This window comes from Nycticebus coucang, chromosome 8 (assembly GCF_027406575.1).
Source record: "Nycticebus coucang isolate mNycCou1 chromosome 8, mNycCou1.pri, whole genome shotgun sequence".
Lineage (NCBI taxonomy): Eukaryota > Metazoa > Chordata > Mammalia > Primates > Lorisidae > Nycticebus > Nycticebus coucang.
Window position 1 is genome coordinate 21,488,841 of NC_069787.1, and position 19,697 is coordinate 21,508,537.

At 37.1% G+C, this 19,697-nt stretch overlaps 1 protein-coding gene across 4 annotated transcripts in view; it reads right to left on the reverse strand.

The window, feature by feature from the left end:
* The window catches only part of CHL1 (cell adhesion molecule L1 like), a 219,231-nt gene that overhangs the window by 56,230 nt on the left and 143,304 nt on the right, over window positions 1-19,697 (reverse strand). For 3 of the 4 annotated variants that reach the window (XM_053600237.1, XM_053600234.1, XM_053600235.1), the window contains exons 6-9: window positions 15,339-15,461; window positions 13,826-13,996; window positions 12,709-12,756; window positions 10,657-10,783 (exon numbers count right to left, since the gene is read on the reverse strand). In XM_053600237.1, the coding sequence (XP_053456212.1) occupies window positions 10,657-10,783; window positions 12,709-12,756; window positions 13,826-13,996; window positions 15,339-15,461 (469 nt within the window). The remainder of the gene's footprint in view (window positions 1-10,656; window positions 10,784-12,708; window positions 12,757-13,825; window positions 13,997-15,338; window positions 15,462-19,697) is intronic. The other variant, XM_053600236.1, reaches the window with a different exon arrangement.

The window sequence follows — 19,697 nt, forward strand, 5'->3', positions numbered from 1 at the left end:
GCAGCTCGGGTGTGTGAAAGCCAAATGTGCTGGCTACACTGATGAACAGCCCATTCTGGGCAAGTGGAAGTCTGCAGCACAGACACTGCTACCCAGGTTGTTCTTTCATCCTTATGTCCTTGTGGGAAATAGAAGAAAGGAGGAATGAACCAAATCTCTCCTACTTAGAGCTTTTGAAAGATTAGCTCACCTAATCAAAACAAACAGAAAAGCAAAAATAAAAGAAATGACTGTGTGATAACTTGTCACACATGTTGACTTTTTTCCACCGTGGTAGAAAGGAAGATAGAACTGGGGAATTATAACAGCCAGGTTAAGAAAAATACTTCTTCGTGAAAACCAGACAAGTAGAAAAGTAGTACCCTATGTGACTCATTTGATTTAAAACTTACATAGATGGAAAACATTAATGGCTGATTCTAACTGATGGATTTTTTTTTTTTCCTCCTCCCCAGTTGGGCTATTTGATTCTTCTTTTTTCTTCTCCATATTTCTTTTTACCACTAATGACTTTCATTATTCTAAAGGTGGGCATTATTAACAAGGAATCTGAAGCTTCAAGAAATTAATTTGCTTAAGGTCACTGGAGTAATTAATGACATATTAGAACTTAAATGCATCTATTCCAATTTATTTTTATATCAGTGTGTTTTATTATTTTGTGCTTTATAATCTATGTTCTTCCTAGTTGTTTATACTTAGACTACAAGATTATAATCAACTAACCCATTCATTTCTAGCTAATACTTGAGCAATTACCTCATTGTTTTTATGTCAGTGTTCTCAAATTATTTATATCAATAGTCAGTGATTACAATGATTTAGTTATCATGCAAAAAATATTGGAGGTAAAGATGAAAGCCCTATAATCTATACTCTTTACTCCTTCCCCCCTTTAAGACTTCAAATACTAACCTGCCTTATAGCTCTGGAACAATTATCTTATATTTTACCAGACTTAGAGCACATGACTCACTTCTATAGGCAACCGTGGAGATGCTCAGGCAGGCAGCTGTGAAAGTGGACTAGCTGTTGGCTTCCTGAGTGCACCACCTAACGGGATGCATAACCCAGCTCTCCGAACTGCCTGTTTTTCACTCCATCTGTCAAAATGGCACTTTGCCAAGTTACAGGCTGCTCTGGACCTCAGTTCCTCCCCAACAGGAGTTCTTTGTGAGTCTCTGCTTTAATAGTGCAAGCATCTCACTTTTTGCAAGATCTTCTGTTCCCCTTAGCCTTTGAAAACTAGTCTAACCCTTTAATACCTTTTGTTAATTGAAATAATAAATGAAAATGATTATCTATAAGTTTTAGGTGAACATGAGACATAATTTATCTCAGCTAGGGTCTGTACCATGGCAAGAATTTTCAGCTATATTAGTGCTAATTCTCTTTCTCTCTTGCTCTCTCTCTCTCTTTTAATTTAAGGAACTTTTACTAACAGTATTTGAGCAAAGACATTTAGAAGAAAAATAAAATATACAGCTTAATTCCATTTTGTACATAAATGTATACTATATCATAATCTTAATTTTTTGTTCAGGACCTTGTCTGGCCAATTTTTATTTATATACTTCTTTTTTTTTTCTTTTCTTTTTTTTTTTTTAATAAGACAGACTCTCACTCTGGTGCCCAGGCTACAGTGCCATGGCCTCAGCCTAGTTCATAGCAACCTAAAACTCCTAAGTTCAAGTGACGCTCCTGCCTCAGCCTCCCAAGTACCTGGGAATAAAGGCCCAGGCCACAACCCCCCAGCTTATTTTTTCCATTTTTAGGAGAGACAGGGTCTCGCTTTTGCTCAGGCTAGTCTGGAACTCTTGACCCCTTGGCTCATGTGGGGGTGAACCACAGTGCCCAGCTATTCATATACTTCTTTGTTTATAAAGTAGTATCCTCAAATAGAATCATACCTAGCAGAAATTCATGAATTCACACACACACGCACACACACACACACACACACAATTTGTGCAGCACACAAATGGCTATTTTACAAATTATAGGTGAGCGTGAACTGGTGCATGGATGTGACCTTTTCACTGAAGGTAGGACACGCTGCTTGCACTTCTCTTGAGGAATAAACACCTTCCTCTCCTAATGAGATTCAAAATATCATTTTAACAATCCCCAATTTCTACCTTACTCACAGAATCTATAGAATTTAAGTCTCTTAATGTGAGTATCCCTTTGAAAGATTACCTGTTTGCATTAATACCAACATTTATTACTGCTTGCTGAACTATCTACTGTATGAAACTTTAGATTCAGAGGCAAGGCCATTCTTGTTTAGTTGAAGGGTCCTTCCCCCAACCCTATCTAAACTGAACCAAACTGTTCATTTGGCTAAAATGTTATGCTGAAGTTAAGTTTAATCCAGAGGTGGTTTAGGGTTTGGAGGGCCAGACAAAATGGAATGTCAAGTTCACTTTACATTAAGCTTGGAGAAGTGAATTCAACTTTCTGGACTTCACGTACCTAACCTCCAAGTGGGAATAAAATAGTCATTCAATGTGGTGAGGATAAACTCAGCTAATGGACAGAAAGTGCAAAACAACTTGCTTGACACAAAATAGTAGCACCATGTTATTGGGCTCAGAAAACAGTCCTTCAATATGAAGGCCTTAGAAGCAGCCTCAGAAGCAAAGGTTTTTCTCGAACCTTCTCCTGTCTCCTTATTACTCTGATGCTACCCATAGAAACTAGAATTCTTTTTCGCCAAGGCAGGTTATAGAAATGAGAACCCCCCCCCTTTTTTTAAACCAGCCATAAAACCTAAAAATATTATATAAAAGCTGGACATAAGTTATCTGACATACCTTATTTGACTGTAAGCTGTAAGAGGCCTATTTCAGAGAAGGTCCTGCCCCATGCCCAGAAGGACAAATGCTGCTCAGAGAGGCCAGCAAGAACCCACCCAAACAGCTCTTGCTGAGTTTCCTCTCTCAGTCTGTTATTGTTATATCATGTCCTTTTTGTCCAATCATATTTCCACACTGTTTTCTGTACTTGGTTGAACATAAGCATAAAAATGGACAATTTTGGGGAGCCTTCATTCTGAACATTCTTGGGTCCACACATTAAAAGTGTGCATGCTTTTTCTCCTATTGATCCATCTACCTCATGTCAGTGATTTTTCAGTGAACCTTTGGGGAAGGAATGAGCTTGGCCCCTACAATGTCGTAGCTGTAATTTGTTATTGGAAGGTTTATGACTTAAAAACTTCTTAGAACAAGTGTATTAATGTACTCTAAACAACTTTTAAAAAATATGTCATCTTGGGTGGTGCCTGTGGCTCAAAGGGGGCAGGGCACTGGCCCCATATGCCGGAGGTGGCAGGTTCAAGCCCAGCCCCGGCCAAAAACTGCAAAAAAAAAAAAAAAAAAAAATATATATATATATATCATCTTTATCTAAAAGAAGACCAGATTGTATAGGATTACCCAACATAAACTCAATGCAAGTTAGAAAAAAACACATCAGGTGAAAACTCTTACAATAGTACATCAGAAATGTGTATGTGCCAAGGACAAGTATTCAAGTCCACTTGGCTTTTATATAATGTTTCATGGCACTTCATCTTACAAGTACATGAAAGCATTACTATTACTCTGAAGACAATCTCTGCAGTTGCCAGCCAATTCAAGAGGTAAATGACAGCATTTGTAAGAAATAAGACAAAAAGAATTACTGAAAGATTTGCCCTGCCCAAAGAATCAAAATAGTAATGAACCCTGAAAGAATATAATTTATACCACTGCAAACACATATTAATACAACTAGTAGAGCAGGTGTTACAGCATAATTCAAAATGAGCACGAGGCTTACATCTTCCAGAATAATACAGAGATAAAACTTGCAGAACAGAGGCCATGTCATGGCACATTTAACTAATTTATGTCAATAGACATTGGCAATTTACTACAGAAAAGTAACCAAGATATTTTTCTGGACAGAAAAAGAAATTTAGAAAGCTTAGGGCCTCTAAAACCATCAAACTCTGTTCCTTGAGAGGGGAGGAGACAAGATGGCTGAATGAAGCCAGCTTTCCACAGAGGCTCCCGTCCAGTAGGAGAGTTAAAGGACAAAAATTCAGCAAGTAACCTGGTAGGTTTGAGCTGCACTAAGAGAGAAGGTTGAAGAACGCCATGTCAACCCCGCTGAGGCGAGCTGCGACCACAAGGATACAAACAAAAGCTGAGACTTCAATCTAGAGTATCTGTTTCACTAGGGTGGAACAGAAACCAGCTGAAAACAAGACAGAACCACTTAGCCCCACACCATACAGGGCCCCAGTTTCTCAGGCCACAACACTGTACAGGCCCTTGACAAAGCACCAGGGCAAAAAGTCAAAGGGAGTAAAACAACCATGGAGCAGAATCAGTGGAAAAACTCTGGTAACATGAATAACCAGCATAGATCAACCCCCGCAAAGGAAAGATATGGCAGATGTAATTGAAGATCCCATTCATAAACAACTGGCTGAGATGTCAGAAATCGAATTCGAATTTGGATTGCAGACAAGATTAATAAAGTGAAAATAGGAATTTGAGGAGAAATTCAAAAGTTGTCTCAAGAACATAATGAATTTAAAGACAAAACCACCAAAGACTTAGACACACTGAAGCAAGAATTTGCAGCCCTCAAAGATACGAAAAATTGAGTAGAATCTATCAGCAATAGAATGGACCAAGCAAAAGAAAGGATTTCTGACATTGAAGATAAAGCCTTTGAATGCTCCCAGACTCTCAAAGAGGAAGAGAAATGGAGAGCAAAAATGGATCATTCTCTCAGAGAGCTCTGGGATAATTAGAAGAAGGGCAATATCTGAATAATTGGAGTTCCTGAAACAGATGAAGTGGCCTCGCTGGGCATAGAGGCCCTTCTGCATGAAATTATGAAAGAGAATTTTCCAGACTCCCTAGAGATTCTGAACTTCAGATAGCAGACAGCTTCAGAACACCAGCATGACTCAACACCAATAAGACATCCCCCAGGCATATCATAATTAACTTCACTGAAGTTAATATGAAGCAGAAAATTCTCAAAGCTGCCAGACGTAAAAAATCCATTACCTACAAAGGGAAGAATATTAGAATGACTGCAGATCTCTCTGCTGAAATTTTTCAAGACAGAAGAGAGTGGTCATCGACTTTTAATCTCCTAAAGCAAAATAACTTTCAACCCTGGATCTTGTATCCAGCTAAACTGAGTTTCATTTATGATGGAGAAATTAAATACTTCAATGATATTCATATGTTGAAGAAATTTGCTATAACCAAACAGGCTCTTCAGGATATTCTCAGACCTATCCTCCATAATGACCAACCCAATCCTATACCACAAAAGTAAACTCACTCAGAAACTTCGGATCAAACTCCAATTTCCACACTGGAGAAAGGATTAAAAATGTCCACTGGACTTTTGAAAAACTCGATACCCCAAATTTCACCAGACTTATCAATATTCTCCATTAATGTGAACGGCTTAAACTGTCCTCTAAAGAGGCATAGGTTAGCTGACTGGATACAAAAACTCAGGCCAGATATTTGTTGCATACAAGAGTCACATCTTAACTTAAAAGACAAATACAGACTCAGGGTGAAAGAATGATCATCCATATTTCAGGCAAATGGTAATCAGAAAAAAGCAGGTGTTGCAATTTTATTTGCAGATACAATAGGCTTTAAACCAACAAAAGTAAGGAAGGACAAGAATGGTCACTTCATATTTGTTAAGGGTAATACTCAATATGATGAGATTTCAATTATTAATATCTATGCACCCAACCACAATGCACCTCAATTTATAAGAGAAACTCTAACAGACATGACTAACTTGATTTCCTCCAGCTCCATAAGTCGGAGATTTCAACACTCCTTTGGCAGTGTTGGATCGATCCTCCAAGAAAAAGCTGAACAAAGAAATTTTAGATTTAAACCTAACCATCCAACATTTGGATTTAGCAGACATCTACAGAACATTTCATCCCAACAAAACTGAATACACATACTTCTCATCAGCCCACGGAACTTACTCCAAAATCGATCACATCTTAGGTCACAAGTCTAACCTCAGTAAATTTAAAGGAATAGAAATTATTCCTTGCATCTTCTCGGACCACCATGGAATAAAACTTGAGCTGAGTAACAACAGGAATCTGCATACTCATACAAAAACATGGAAGTTAAATAACCTTATGCTGAATGATAGCTGGGTCAGAGATGAAATTAAGAAAGAACTCGCAAATTTTTTGGAACAAAATGACAATGAAGACATGAACTATCAGAACGTCTGGGACACTGCAAAGGCAGTTCTAAGAGGGAAATTTATAGCACTGCAAGCCTTCCTCAAGAGAACGGAAAGAGAGGACGTTAGCAACTTAATGGGACATCTCAAGCAACTGGAAAAGGAAGAACATTCCAACCCCAAACCCAGTAGAAGAAAAGAAATAACCAAAAATTTGGGGTGGCACCTGTGGCTCAAGGAGTAGGGCGCCGGTCCCATATGCCAGAGGTGGCGGGTTCAAACCTATCCCCGGCCAAAAATAAATAAGTAAATAACCAAAATTAGAGTAGAATTAAATGAAATGGAAAACAAAATAATAATACAACAGATCAATAAATCAAAAAGCTGGTTTTTCGAAAAGGTCAATAAAATAGAAAAACCTCTGGCCAACCTAATCAGGGAAAAAAGAGTAAAATCTCTAATCTCATCAAACAGAAAAGACAAAGACGAAATAACAACAGACTCCTCAGAAACCCAAAAAATCCTTAATGAATATTACAAGAAACTTTATTCTCAGAAATATGAAAATCTGAAGGAAATTGACCGATACTTGGAAGCACGTCACCTTCCAAGACTTAGCCAGCATCAAGTGGAAATGTTGAACAGGCCCATATCAAGTTCGGAAATAGCATCAACCATACAAAACCTCCCTAAAAAGAAAAGCCTGGAACCAGATGGTTTCACTTCAGAATTCTACCAAACCTTTAAAGAGGAATTAGTACCTATATTACTCAACCTGTTCCAAAAGGTAGAAAAAGAAGGAAGACCACCCAACACGTTCTATGAGGCAAACATCACCCTGATCCCCAAACCAGGAAAAGACCCAACAAGAAAAGAAAATTATAGACCAATATCACTAATGAATATTGATGCTAAAATATTCAACAAGATCCTAACAAACAGAATCCAGCAACACATCAAACAAATTATACGTCATAACTAAGTTGGTTTTATCCCAGGGTCTCAAGGCTGGTTCAATATACGTAAATCTATAAATGTAATCCAGCACATAAACAAATTAAAAAACAAAGACCATATGATTCTCTCAATCGATGCAGAAAAAGCTTTTGATAATGTCCAGCATCCCTTCATGATCAGAGTATTTAAGAAAATCGAGATAGAAGGGACATTTCTTAAACTGATAGAGACCATCTACAGCAAACCTACAGCCAATATCATATTGAATGAAGTTGAATTGGAATCATTTCCACTCAGATCAGGAAACAGACAAGGCTGCCCATTGTCTCCATTGCTTTCTAACATTGTAATGGAGTTTTAGCCACCACAATTAGGGAAGAAAAGACGATCAAGGGTATCCATATAGGGTCAGAAGAGATCAAACTTGCGCTCTTCGCAGATCATATGATTGTATACCTGGAAAACTCTAGGGACTCTACTACAAAACTCTTAGAAGTGATCAAGGAACACAGCAGCATCTCAGGTTACAAAATCAACATTCATAAATTGGTAGCCTTTATATATGCCAACAGTAGTCAAGTTGAAAAAACAGTTAAGGACTCTATCCCATTCACAGTAGTGCCAAAGAAGATGAAATATTTGGGAATTTATCTAACAAAGGACATGAAAGCTCTCTATAAAGAGAACTATGAAACTCTAAGAAAAGAAATAGCTGAGAATGTTAACAAATGGAAAAACATACCATGTTCATGGCTGGGAAGAATCAACATTGTTAAAATGTCCATACTACACAAAGCAATATATAATTTCAATGCAATCCCTATTAAAGCCCCACTGTCATACTTTAAAATCTTGAAAAAACAATACTTTGTTTTATATGGAATCAGAAAAAACCTCTAATAGCCAAGACATTACTCAGAAATAAAAACAAAGCAGGAGGAATTATGCTATCAGACCTCAGACTATACTACAAATCGATAGTGATCAAAACAGCATGGTACTGGCACAAAAGCAGAGAAGTAGATGTCTGGAACAGAATAGAGAACCAAGAGATGAATCCAGCTACTTACCATTATTTGATCTTTGACAAGCCAATTACAAACCTTCATTGGGGAAAAGATTCCCTATTTAACAAATGGTGCTGGGTGAACTGGCTGGCAACCTGTAGAAGACTGAAACTGGACCCACACCTTTCACCATTAACTAAGATAGACTCTCACTGGATTAAAGATTTAAACTTAAGACATGAAACTATAAAAATACTAGAGGAGAGTGCAGGAAAAACCCTTAAACAAATCAGTCTGGGCAAGTATTTTATGTGGAGGACCCCCCCGGCAATTGAAGCAGCTTCAAAAATACACTACTGGGACTTGATCAAACTAAAAAGCCTCTGCACAGCCAAGAACACAGTAAGTAAAGCAAGCAAGCAGCCCTCAGAATGGGAGAAGATATTTGCAGGTTATGTCTCTGACAAAGGATTAATAAAGAGAATCCACAGAGAAATCAAACGCATTAGCAAGAAAAGAACATGGGATCCCATCGCAGGCTGGGCAAGGGATTTGAAGAGAAACTTCTCTGAAGAAGACAGACGTGCGGCCTTCAGACATATGAAAAAATGCTCATCATCTTTAATCATCAGAGAAATGCAAATCAAAACTACTTTGAGATATCATCTAACTCCAGTGAGACTAGCCTATATCACAAAATCCTAAGACCAGAGATGTTGGCACAGATGTGGAGAAAAGGGAACACTTCTGCACTGCTGGTGGGAATGCAAATTAATACATTCCTTTTGGAAAGATGTTTGGAGAACACTTAGAGATCTAAAAATAGATCTGCCATTCAATCCTGTAATCCCTCTACTGGGCATATACCCAAAAGACCAAAAATCACATCATAACAAAGATATTTGTACCAGAATGTTTATTGCAGCCCAATTCATAATTGCTAAGTCATGGAAGAAGCCCAAGTGCCCATCAATCCATGAATGGATTAATAAATTGTGGTATATGTACACCATGGAATATTATGCAGCCTTAAACTACATGGAGACTTTACCTCTTTCATGTTTACATGGATGGAGCTGGAACATATTCTTCTTAGTAAAGTATCTCAAGAATGGAAGAAAAAGTACCCAATGTACTCAGAACTATGAAACTAATTTAGGGTTTTCACATGAAAGCTATAACCCGGTTACAACCTAAGAATAGAGGGAAGGGGGAAAAGGAGGGGAGTGATGGGGAAGGTGGGTATAGGGAAGGGGATTGGTGGGATTACACCAGTGGTGCATCTTACAAGGGTATATGTGAAACTTGGTAAATGTGGAATGCAAGTGTATGGCACAATAACTGAGAGAATGCCAGGAAGGCTATGTTAACCAGTGTGATGAAAGTGTGTCAAACGGTCTGTGAAGCTAATGAATGATGCCCCATGATCATATCAATATACACAGCTATGATTTAATAAATAAATATAAAAAAATAGGAAAAGGTTAAAAAAAAAACACCTCTGCTCCTTTTCTTCATGATCTAATTTAAAACTAGTCATTCAGAAAATACACTGAATTATGAACGAATGTGATTTCTAAAATTTCAAATACATTAGTTTACTAACGTGACTCCCAAAAGTGTTTGGCTTACCAAGAGGTGATGATTGAAATCAGTAAACTTAGTGCCAGGAAGATGAAATACACTTTTCCATGGTATTCCCCATGTTGGGGAAAAACAGTAAGTTTTGAAGCATAGTAGTAAAAACAGGAGACCTTGCATGACCAACTATTAAATAAGACAGTCCCTGTTTCCATGGACTTACAGTAGTTAATATATGTAACAATTTCAAGGTCTGGCCAAGTAAGGTCCCTTACAGCTTTCTTGGAAGATTTGAAAAGTGCATTGCACTTTCAGGTGTGAATAAAGTTCAGTTAATTAGGTTTTGATGCGAAACTCAAGATCTTAAGTTACACGGTCTGGTCCTCCTTGTATACAGAGGATAGCAGGGTAAAATATAAGATAAATTGTGCTCCTGGAAACCTGAAAAGGGAGAAGAGCTAATAGTGTTAGAAACAGAAATGGGACAGGACGGAATACCAGGCCCCAACAGTGATAGCCAATGGCTAATCAGTGTAACCTGGCTTATTGTACCCTCAATGAATCCCCAACAATAAAAAAAAAAAAAAGAACAGCCTTTGACTTAGGTAAAGAGAATGTTGACATCATCCCCTCCACGGACGGTATCACAAATTGACCGATCTAATTTTAAGTCAGTCTCAGTTACTTCCTGAAGCTAAAATGAAGTACAAATTACTTCCTTCAGAAATATGGTAACAGGATTTATATTGGAAAAAAAAAAAAAAGAAAGAACTGGAAAATGTGCATGCAAGCGCATTCTTAATTGGGGTCTGATTCTCTTTGACACTGACTGGACAGAGTCTCGAGCAGGACTCAGGTTACTCACAGGCCTTCAGCGAAACACTCAAGCAGCAGGGTGTCCCCTTTGAGGACAGTGACTGAAGACTTACTGCCACTGCCACTCTCCGTGGGAGGCAACAGCAGTCTGGGTTTTCTTTGCTTGATTGAATTTGCTACAAAATAGAAAAGAAATGTCAGATTTTTTTTCAAACTAAGATAACCTTCCATGGTACTAAATCTTTCTGGAAACATGTGTATGTACGTATATACAAACATATATGTACATTCACATTTCAATATATTTCCATTTAAATCAACTCTTCTCTTTCCATGAACCATGGATTGTCCCTCTGATGTGTTTCCTAAATGTAGCTCCAAGTTCTATGAAGCTTATGATTTAAACCCTATCTTCTAATTCAGAAGTTCATACATTATTCAAGATAAATAATTCCTGGATGCTGTCCATGATTTTATAATTCACTCTTTAATCACACCTGGTTATGTTTAAATCTTTCTGAAAACATACATATGTATGTGTGTATGTACGAATATACAAACATATATCTACATTCACATTTCAATATATTTCTATTTAAATCGACTCCTCTCTTTCCATGAACCATGGATTATCCCTCTGATGTGTTTCCTAAATGTAGCACCAAGTTTTATGAAACTTATGATTTAAACCCTATCTTCTAATTTAAAAGTTCATACATTATTCAAGATAAATAATTCTTTGATGCTGTCCATGATTTTATAATTTACTCTTTAATCACACCTGGTCATACTTGATGGCTGTATGTATCGTTTTAATTTAATGTACGTAAATGAGGTTTCTATTAAAAACACAGCTCTACAGTCCCTGCACCCCAAAATTCTGATTAAGGAAGACTGCATAGATATTGGGCATCTATGAATTTATCAAGTGTTTTAGGTAACTGTACTTACAATCTCGGGACTTCAAAGACAAATGTTGTTTTAGGAAATGATTAGCAAGCATTCTCACCAACAGCAGATTGAAATGTCCCACTTCTTGCTTTCTTAAGAATAATTTTCAAATACAATGGCAAACTAAAAGAATTCATTTCACTGCAAATTTTGACTTCATTTCCAAGTGTTTACATAAATCGTTTTGCTCACCCAACATCAGTGTGATTTGACGTGATATGGAAAGAGAATAAACAGCTGACATTCTACTATCAGAGGAGAAGTGTGGAAGGTACTTAAAGCACTGTCCACCTGGCTGGCTACTTCCTTATGGATGTTTATTTGTTGAAAAATAATTGTTAAATGTGTATTATGTGCAATGATTTTTATTTCAAAGGGAATTATGTTGAGGATACAACAATCCATCTTAAAACTGACAGTTCTCCAAGAGGAGGCCTTATCTACCTCTACAGATGTAGCCAGCGTATGAGACGTGTAAGCTAAGTTACTGGTCCATAAGATATAAAGAATATTTGTTGCTTTCATGTAACGAACTCTTCTCATTATAGAACCCTAGGCTACTATATAATTCAGATTTACTCAGGCATCTTTTATAGAACACAAGGGCTGGTAGACATTCTATGAAAAAAATAAATAAATAAATAAGGTTCCATAGCCAAATGAGCTTGCAAAATGCTACAAACTATACTCTTTATCAGAGAGTCGTAAGGTACATTTGCATTTTAAATATTCCAAGAAGTCTTGCCAGAAAAATTTCCATTTAACTTTGTTAAATCCAATGCTTTTTCTACTTCTCTTAATACTTAACTATTTTTTTTCTTCATGTAAAACTATCAAACTTATATACCGTAACAGACATTTTGGGAGACTCAAAGTAATTACTTCATTAAATATCTATTTCTACCTCTTTATATATTAATTATATGTTAAATTATATATATTTATAAAGATTACTCTTCTTGCCTATTTTTAAAGGGGAAGGAAGACAATTGGACCCTCTATGCTAAAGGGTATTCCTTAACAGAGATATTAGTATGTTAATAAAGTCATGAAGGCATTAAAGGAAAAATTCAAATTCAAATTCTTAAATGACAATGAACTACTTAAGGTGAAAAAAAAAATACCAACACTCTATACGTGTTCAACTTACCCATGGAACCAATTTCTGTGGATGAACTTGAGTCATTAGCATGCTTTACTGAAATAAAAAAAAAAATGGAAGGAAAAAACCACAAATGAAATGGTAGATGCTGATATCCATAAAGAATAAAGCCATATTCTTCTCTTAGAAAATTATAAAATGAGTTAGAACCGTGCTTCACTACAACACTGAGTGGGGGAAACAATTTTATATATAAAAAAATTCAGAATGAGTTTAATCTTGAATTACTACAGATGAATCCAAGCAAAGAGAATTCAAGTTACAGATCCATTAAAGAATTGCGTCCACTACAAGAATGTTATAGTAAAGCCCCGGCACGGTGTATCTACACATACAAATGAAAAAAATCATGGACCAAATTAGACAATGAAATGGCAATACCAATTTTAAACTCTGCCAAAGCCAATCATTCTGTCAGTGAACTGTTGGCAATTATTGCTTCCCTTTGAATCTTAAGGTTCTTCCTTCCATTAATTACTTTTCTTTGTTTATTTATTTAGTCAGGCCCAGGCAAGGCTCAAACCCATGGCCTCTGCAAGGCCAGCATTCTAACTACTGAGCTATGGCATTCAGCTCCATTAATGACTTTTCCCATTTGGGAAACCAGACTAGTGTCTGCAGAATCAAGTAGGCAAGAAGAGCTCTTCAAATATCTTTGCCAATTTGGAATGGACAAAACAAAAAAAAGCTTGATGTGATAAAAATTATGGTATTGATTCTTTTTATTTTTGACTTTATTATTTTTCTCCCACCCCCAGTTTAGTTGATTGATTTCTCCGAGGTCCTAATAAATCAATGCCCAAGACTTGTTTAGAAAACCCTGGAATTTCATTGTATATTTCACACGGCGAAAATGACTAGATCTGCCCATTTCTAATGAAATATATTTATCCTGTGAATTGAGATTTGATTTTCTGGCTGTGAGAGACCGGGCTACTGTGGCTTTGCAGCTGCAGACATCTCTTTCATGTGGATCAAATCTCTAGAGTTGAGCTAACAATGGCAGAAAATATCAACCCAGTTTTAAATGACTTCAGCCTGAATGAAATTATAGACACATTTGCATTCAGCATACATAATGGAACGATAAATTATTTGGTCTTACAACTGTTAACTGTTAGTTTCATTGGCATTTTCTGTACAATAGTCCTCAATCTTGGAAACGCGGCAAAGCAACAGTAATCATTCCGACTGTCTTTTTCTTCCACATTTGCAAAGTATAGATCTCCCTTCTGGCTCATGTATACTCTTTCATCTTGTTGGATATGTTCTAATTCTGAAAAGAAATATCTTGTCATTGAAAATGGCAATGTCCCTTATTGTGCCACATCTTTCTCTTGTTTTTCTTCCTTTTATATTATGTCTTTATCTCTTTTTTTGAAACAGGATCTTTCTCTGTTGTCCCAGGCTGAAGTGCAGTGGCAACGTCATAGCCCACTGCAACTCCAAACGCCTAGCCTCAGAGAGCCACCTGCCTCAGTTTCCAAAGTAGCTGGGACTACAAGTGCTCACCATCATATGCAGCTAAGTTTTCAATTTTATTTTATTTTATTTTATTTTTGGTAGAGACAGGGTCTCACTCTTGCTCAGGCTAGCCTCTAATTCTAGGGCTCAAATGATCCTCCCATCCTAGCCTCCCCAAATTCTAGCCTTATTTCACTTGATTTGATTTTTTTTCTGCTATTCTTCCTTTCATGTCTGGTCTTACTACATGAGCAATGGGTGAGCAAAAAGTGAAAAAGGAAACAACAGCCACAAAACCTCTGGGAGCATACTTTTTACATTAACCAAAGAAGTCCTTGTGTGGACACACAGCATAAACTTTTTCTACCTCTGCTCCATGAATCTACATTGGCTTAACTGAAAACTGGTCAATTCAGATAGTGACTTAATTATTACTTTTCATAAAATCATATTCCATTAAAACAGAGCTCTTCAAAAGTTGTGTCTGTAATATTAATCTTCCTGTCCTCAATGAAGCCAGGAAATTTTGAGGGGAACTGGAACCTGGAACATTGGTCTGTAGCCCAGAGAAGCTTCATTTGTTTCTTTCTGACTGCTATAAAAATAGCATATTTCTGCATGGGTCACAGTGAGAAAACACTTAGGCAGCACTGCTAAGGCACACGTTAGAAGTGGACTTTATAAGAATCGAGGGTTTCAAATAAAGAGTCAGCAAAGATTTGGGGAAAATTAAACCCAAAGGTTAATACTGATTTCGCTGTGGCTCATTGCATTTAGCATGTAGAAATTACTAAAATAGAAACATTAAGCTAGCAACACGCACATCCTCCATCCTCAACTATACACCTGCTACCTTCTAAAGGCAAGTACATTTGTCTGGAATACAGAAAGTAGTTTCCTTATAGACATGCTTTATCATAGGACTAGGCTCTCCTTTCTTCAAATATGATAAAATTAAGAGATGTAGTTAGTGGTCTTCACGTCCACAGTTCAGTGCATATTATGGCTAGACTTTAAATGAATCTGATTTGTAAAATCTATTTGATTTAACATTCATAACCATAATGAATATTTTACCTTAAGTTCCATTACATTCTTTATACAATGGATGAGACTAAAAGGCCCCTTTATTGATGGAAAGAAGTACTACTTACCAATGTTCATCCAATAAATGTGCAAAGGAGGGAGGCCCTGGGGTGGGTTGCATGGGAGGACAATTGGGTCTCCCTCTTCTACTTCCAGAGGATCAATTTTCTCCTTTGGAAATTTTGGAACACCTGGTATAAAAAAAAAATCATTTTAAGACAATTATCAAAATTAGTCTTTAATGTCACAACTATCTTCATACATTCTTCTTGATCAAACATTGAGCATGTTTAATAATTCAAAACTCCAGATCCCGGTTCTCACATCTCCCCTGCAGAGGTAAATACTGTTAAGGCTCTGCAGTACATCCTCATACAACTTTAAAAACATTTCTGCATTTTGAAACCCTACACTAAAATATTTTTGCTTTGTGATATTAAAAAACAAGAGTATGCTTGTGCATATTTCTCTGATCAAAGGTGTAAACTCTGAGTCAAGAATTGGCTCATTTTAGTTTTTATGGATATGAAACACTTTTCTTCAAACCCTGATTTCTTTTTAGGCAGTTACATTTTCTCTGTCTCTCGCTTTCTTGGGAAGGCCTGAATGAGATTGTCAAACAGTCCATTCAGTGCATTAACTGCACTAATCAAATATTCAAAGCCCATGTGGGGAAATGGTAAGAATGCAATCAAAAGCCAAACACCACCACTGTAAATGGTAAAGAGAGCCTTCCACACTGGAATTACTCCCAGTAAGTGAACTTTTCAAATGAAATGGAATTGATGCAGGAAATGAGACTTGCCAGTTATTTCAACCACTTATTTCCACCCTGCACTGGAGTCAGCTTCTTAGAAGTGCAATGAAGTTAAAGTGAGAATATGAGTCAGAACTCTGCAGAATTTGAAATCCAGTATTTCATAAAAAGTTTTTATAAAAGTATTTATATATATATATATATAAGGACATTCAAAATGCATTCTGTCTGAACATTATAATGGCGCCTTTCAACTTTGTTGGGGGAATTTGTGTTACAGAATTAACACAGCCTTTTATGGAGGAGAAGGACCTGAAGATGGCATTTCTAATAGTCTTGTCTGATGGAATTTATAGGGAGTATCCTAAGTTCTGAACTGTGTATATCATTCATAAAATTGGGATTCATAATAATTATCATTATTCTTGGAAGTCTAAAGATGTACTCATTTACTGCAAAATTTCTTTTTGAGAAGCTTTGTGCATTTTTTGGTGTGCATTTCCTGTATGCTTGTCCAATGGCTCCTCAACCCCCATTCCTATCTTCAGCGGTTGAGGGAATTTGCTGACATTTCTCTTATCAATGCTCCAGCTGGTACAGTGAATTACTTTTTGTCCAAATTCAAGGACCTTTTAAGGCTTAACGTTGCAGGGGGCAGTGTGGTTTTTATAGTGCCTTTGTAATTTCAAAAGGCAGACTTCAGTTCTCTTTACACATTCAATCATGTGACAGTCCTTCTGTGGAGTCCCTGCTGGTCAACTCACTCTTTCAGATTTCTCCTGGAAAAACTATGGAAACAGATTTGGCATGGCAACCATCTTTGAATCTCATTTTTGGTATAGGCAACATGAAACTTCCATCAAAAGACAAGAATGTATATACACTATGTTAAGATACTGTAGATAAAATATCATACCAGCTATTTGGTAATACCTTGGCTTTAACCATGAATGAATGTTATGCAAGCCATTTTTCACGAAGTACACCTTATGCAAATAAGATGTCATAATTCACAAACTATTATGTACAAAAACTCCAAATTCAAATCTCATTTAGTGTTACTACAACTGAAGCCCGGAATACACTGGCATTGAAATTAGCAGTGCTGTTGGGTAGTTATTGAATGTATTTGTACTCAAATAAAAGGGACAAGAGAAACAGAATAGAGAATGGAAAGGACACATAATCTTCTTCTATAACAAGTCAACTTTATGGTGCCTAATAGGAACACACAGTTCACTGGACAATATCTATTGTAAAGTAGCTAATTAATAAGATGGATAAACCCCTAATTGGAGAGCTGCTCCCTCAGAGCTTTCAAAAAACTGTAGGGATTGAAACAGATAGTAGCTCCAGTGAAGCACTATCATCTCTGAAATAATTATATCTATGTTATAAAATTCTAATGCTGAAAATATAAATATGTTCAACTGGCTTCCAAAGCAACAATAATAAAAAAGAGAGCCTCCACCCACTGGCCCACCCTACATTTAGCACATCATGTGATCTGGATCATAGATATTTCAGAGAGAGCAAGATAGCGGCCAAGTAACAGCTTCCTTGCATGTGGGCACCGTGAGTCTGGGGAGATAGGACTCCAAGCATCTCTGGAGTGGGATCTGCCTATCATCACCCCTGTGAGGATACAGGGAGTCAGCGAGAGACCTCTGGACCCCAAGAGGAGGACTAAAACAGTGGAAAAATGGCAAGTGGTTACATGTGTTCAATCGGTCTAAACCCACCCGCATCTGCACAAGAACTTAAAGAGCAAGAGGAAGTAAAAGGAAAATTAGGGCAAGGAAACAGATAAAAGAAATCACTCATGAGGAAGAATCAGCAGAAAACTCCAGGCAACATGAAGAACCAGTCCAGAACAACCCCGCCAAGGGACCATGAGGTAGCTACTGCAGAGGATTCCACCTATAAAGAAATGTTAGGAATGACGGAAGGGAATTTAGAATACACATGATGAAAACAATGAAAGAAATGATGGAAACAAGGAAGGAAACTGCTAGTAAAGTGGAAAATAACCAAAAGGAAATCCAAAAACAGAATCAAATAAGAGATGAACGATATGAAGAATATAAAAAGGATATAGCAGAGCTGAAGGAACTGAAACAGTCAATTAGGGAACTTAAAGATGCAATGGGAAGTATCAGCAACAGGTTAGACCATGCAGAAGAAAGAATTTCAGAGGTAGAAGACAAAGTTCTTGAGATAACTCAGATAGTAAAAGAGGTAGAAAAGAAGAGAGAGAAAGCAGAACGTTCACTGTCAGAATTATGGGACTTTATGAAGCATTCCAACAAACGAGTTATAGGAATCCCAGAAGGGAGAGAAGAATGCTCCAGAGGAATGGAAGCCATACTAGAGAATATTATAAAAGAAAATTTCCCAAATATCACCAAAGATTCTGACACACTGCTTTCAGAGGGATATCGGACCCCAGGTCACCTCAACTCTAACCGAGCTTCTCCGAGACACATTGTGATGAACCTGTCCAAAGTCAAGACAAAACAAAAGATTCTGCAACATGCCAGGAGTAAGCACCAGTTGACCTACAAGGGCAAATCCATCAGAGTGACCGCAGACTTCTCTAATGAAACTTTCCAAGCAAGAAGACAATGGCCACCTACCTTTAATCTACTTAAACAGAACAATTTCCATCCCAGAATTCTGTACCCTGCTAAGCTAAGCTTAAAAATTGATGGAGAAATCAAATCATTTACGGATATACAAACATTGAGGAAATTCCCCACAACAAGACGAGATCTACAGGAAATACTTCAACCTGTTCTGCACACTGACCACCACAACGGATCTGGGGAAGCATGAATTCTATGTACTCAATTTTGATATGAGGACAATTAATGACAATTAAGGTTATGGGGGGGGAAGCAGAAAGAGGGACGGAGGGAGAGGGGTGGGGCCTTGGTGTGTGTCACACTTTATGGGGGCAAGACATGATTGCAAGAGGGACTTTACCTAACAATTGCAATCAGTGTAACCTGGCTTATTGTACCCTCAATGAATCCCCAACAATAAAAAAAAAAAAAAAAAGAAAGGACAGAACCTAACCTCCACACTGATGCAAAAGATAAAACTAAGCAATGGACTCTCACCAAATAAGATGAATAGAATACTACCACACTTATCAATTATCTCAATAAATGTTAATGGCTTGAATTTCCCACTGAAGAGACATAGATTGGCTGACTGGATTAAAAAGCACAAGCCATCCATTTGCTGTCTACAAGAAACACACCTGGCTTCAAAAGACAAATTAAAGCTCCAAGTCAAGGGTTGGAAGACAATTTTTCAGGCAAATGGAATCCAGAAGAAAAGAGGAGTTGCAATCTTATTTTCAGATACATGTGGATTTAAAGCAACTAAATTCAAAAAAGATAAAGATGGTCACTTTATATTCGTCAAGGGAAAAATACAAGAAGATGTTTCAATTCTAAATATTTATGCACCCAATTTAAATGCTCCCAGATTCTTGAAACAGACCTTACTCAGTCTGAGCAATATGATATCTGATAATACCATAATAACAGGGGACTTTAACACTCCTCTTACAGAGCTGGACAGATCCTCTAAACAGAAATTAAACAAAGATATAAGAGATTTAAATGAGACCCTAGAACAACTGTGCTTGATAGACACATAT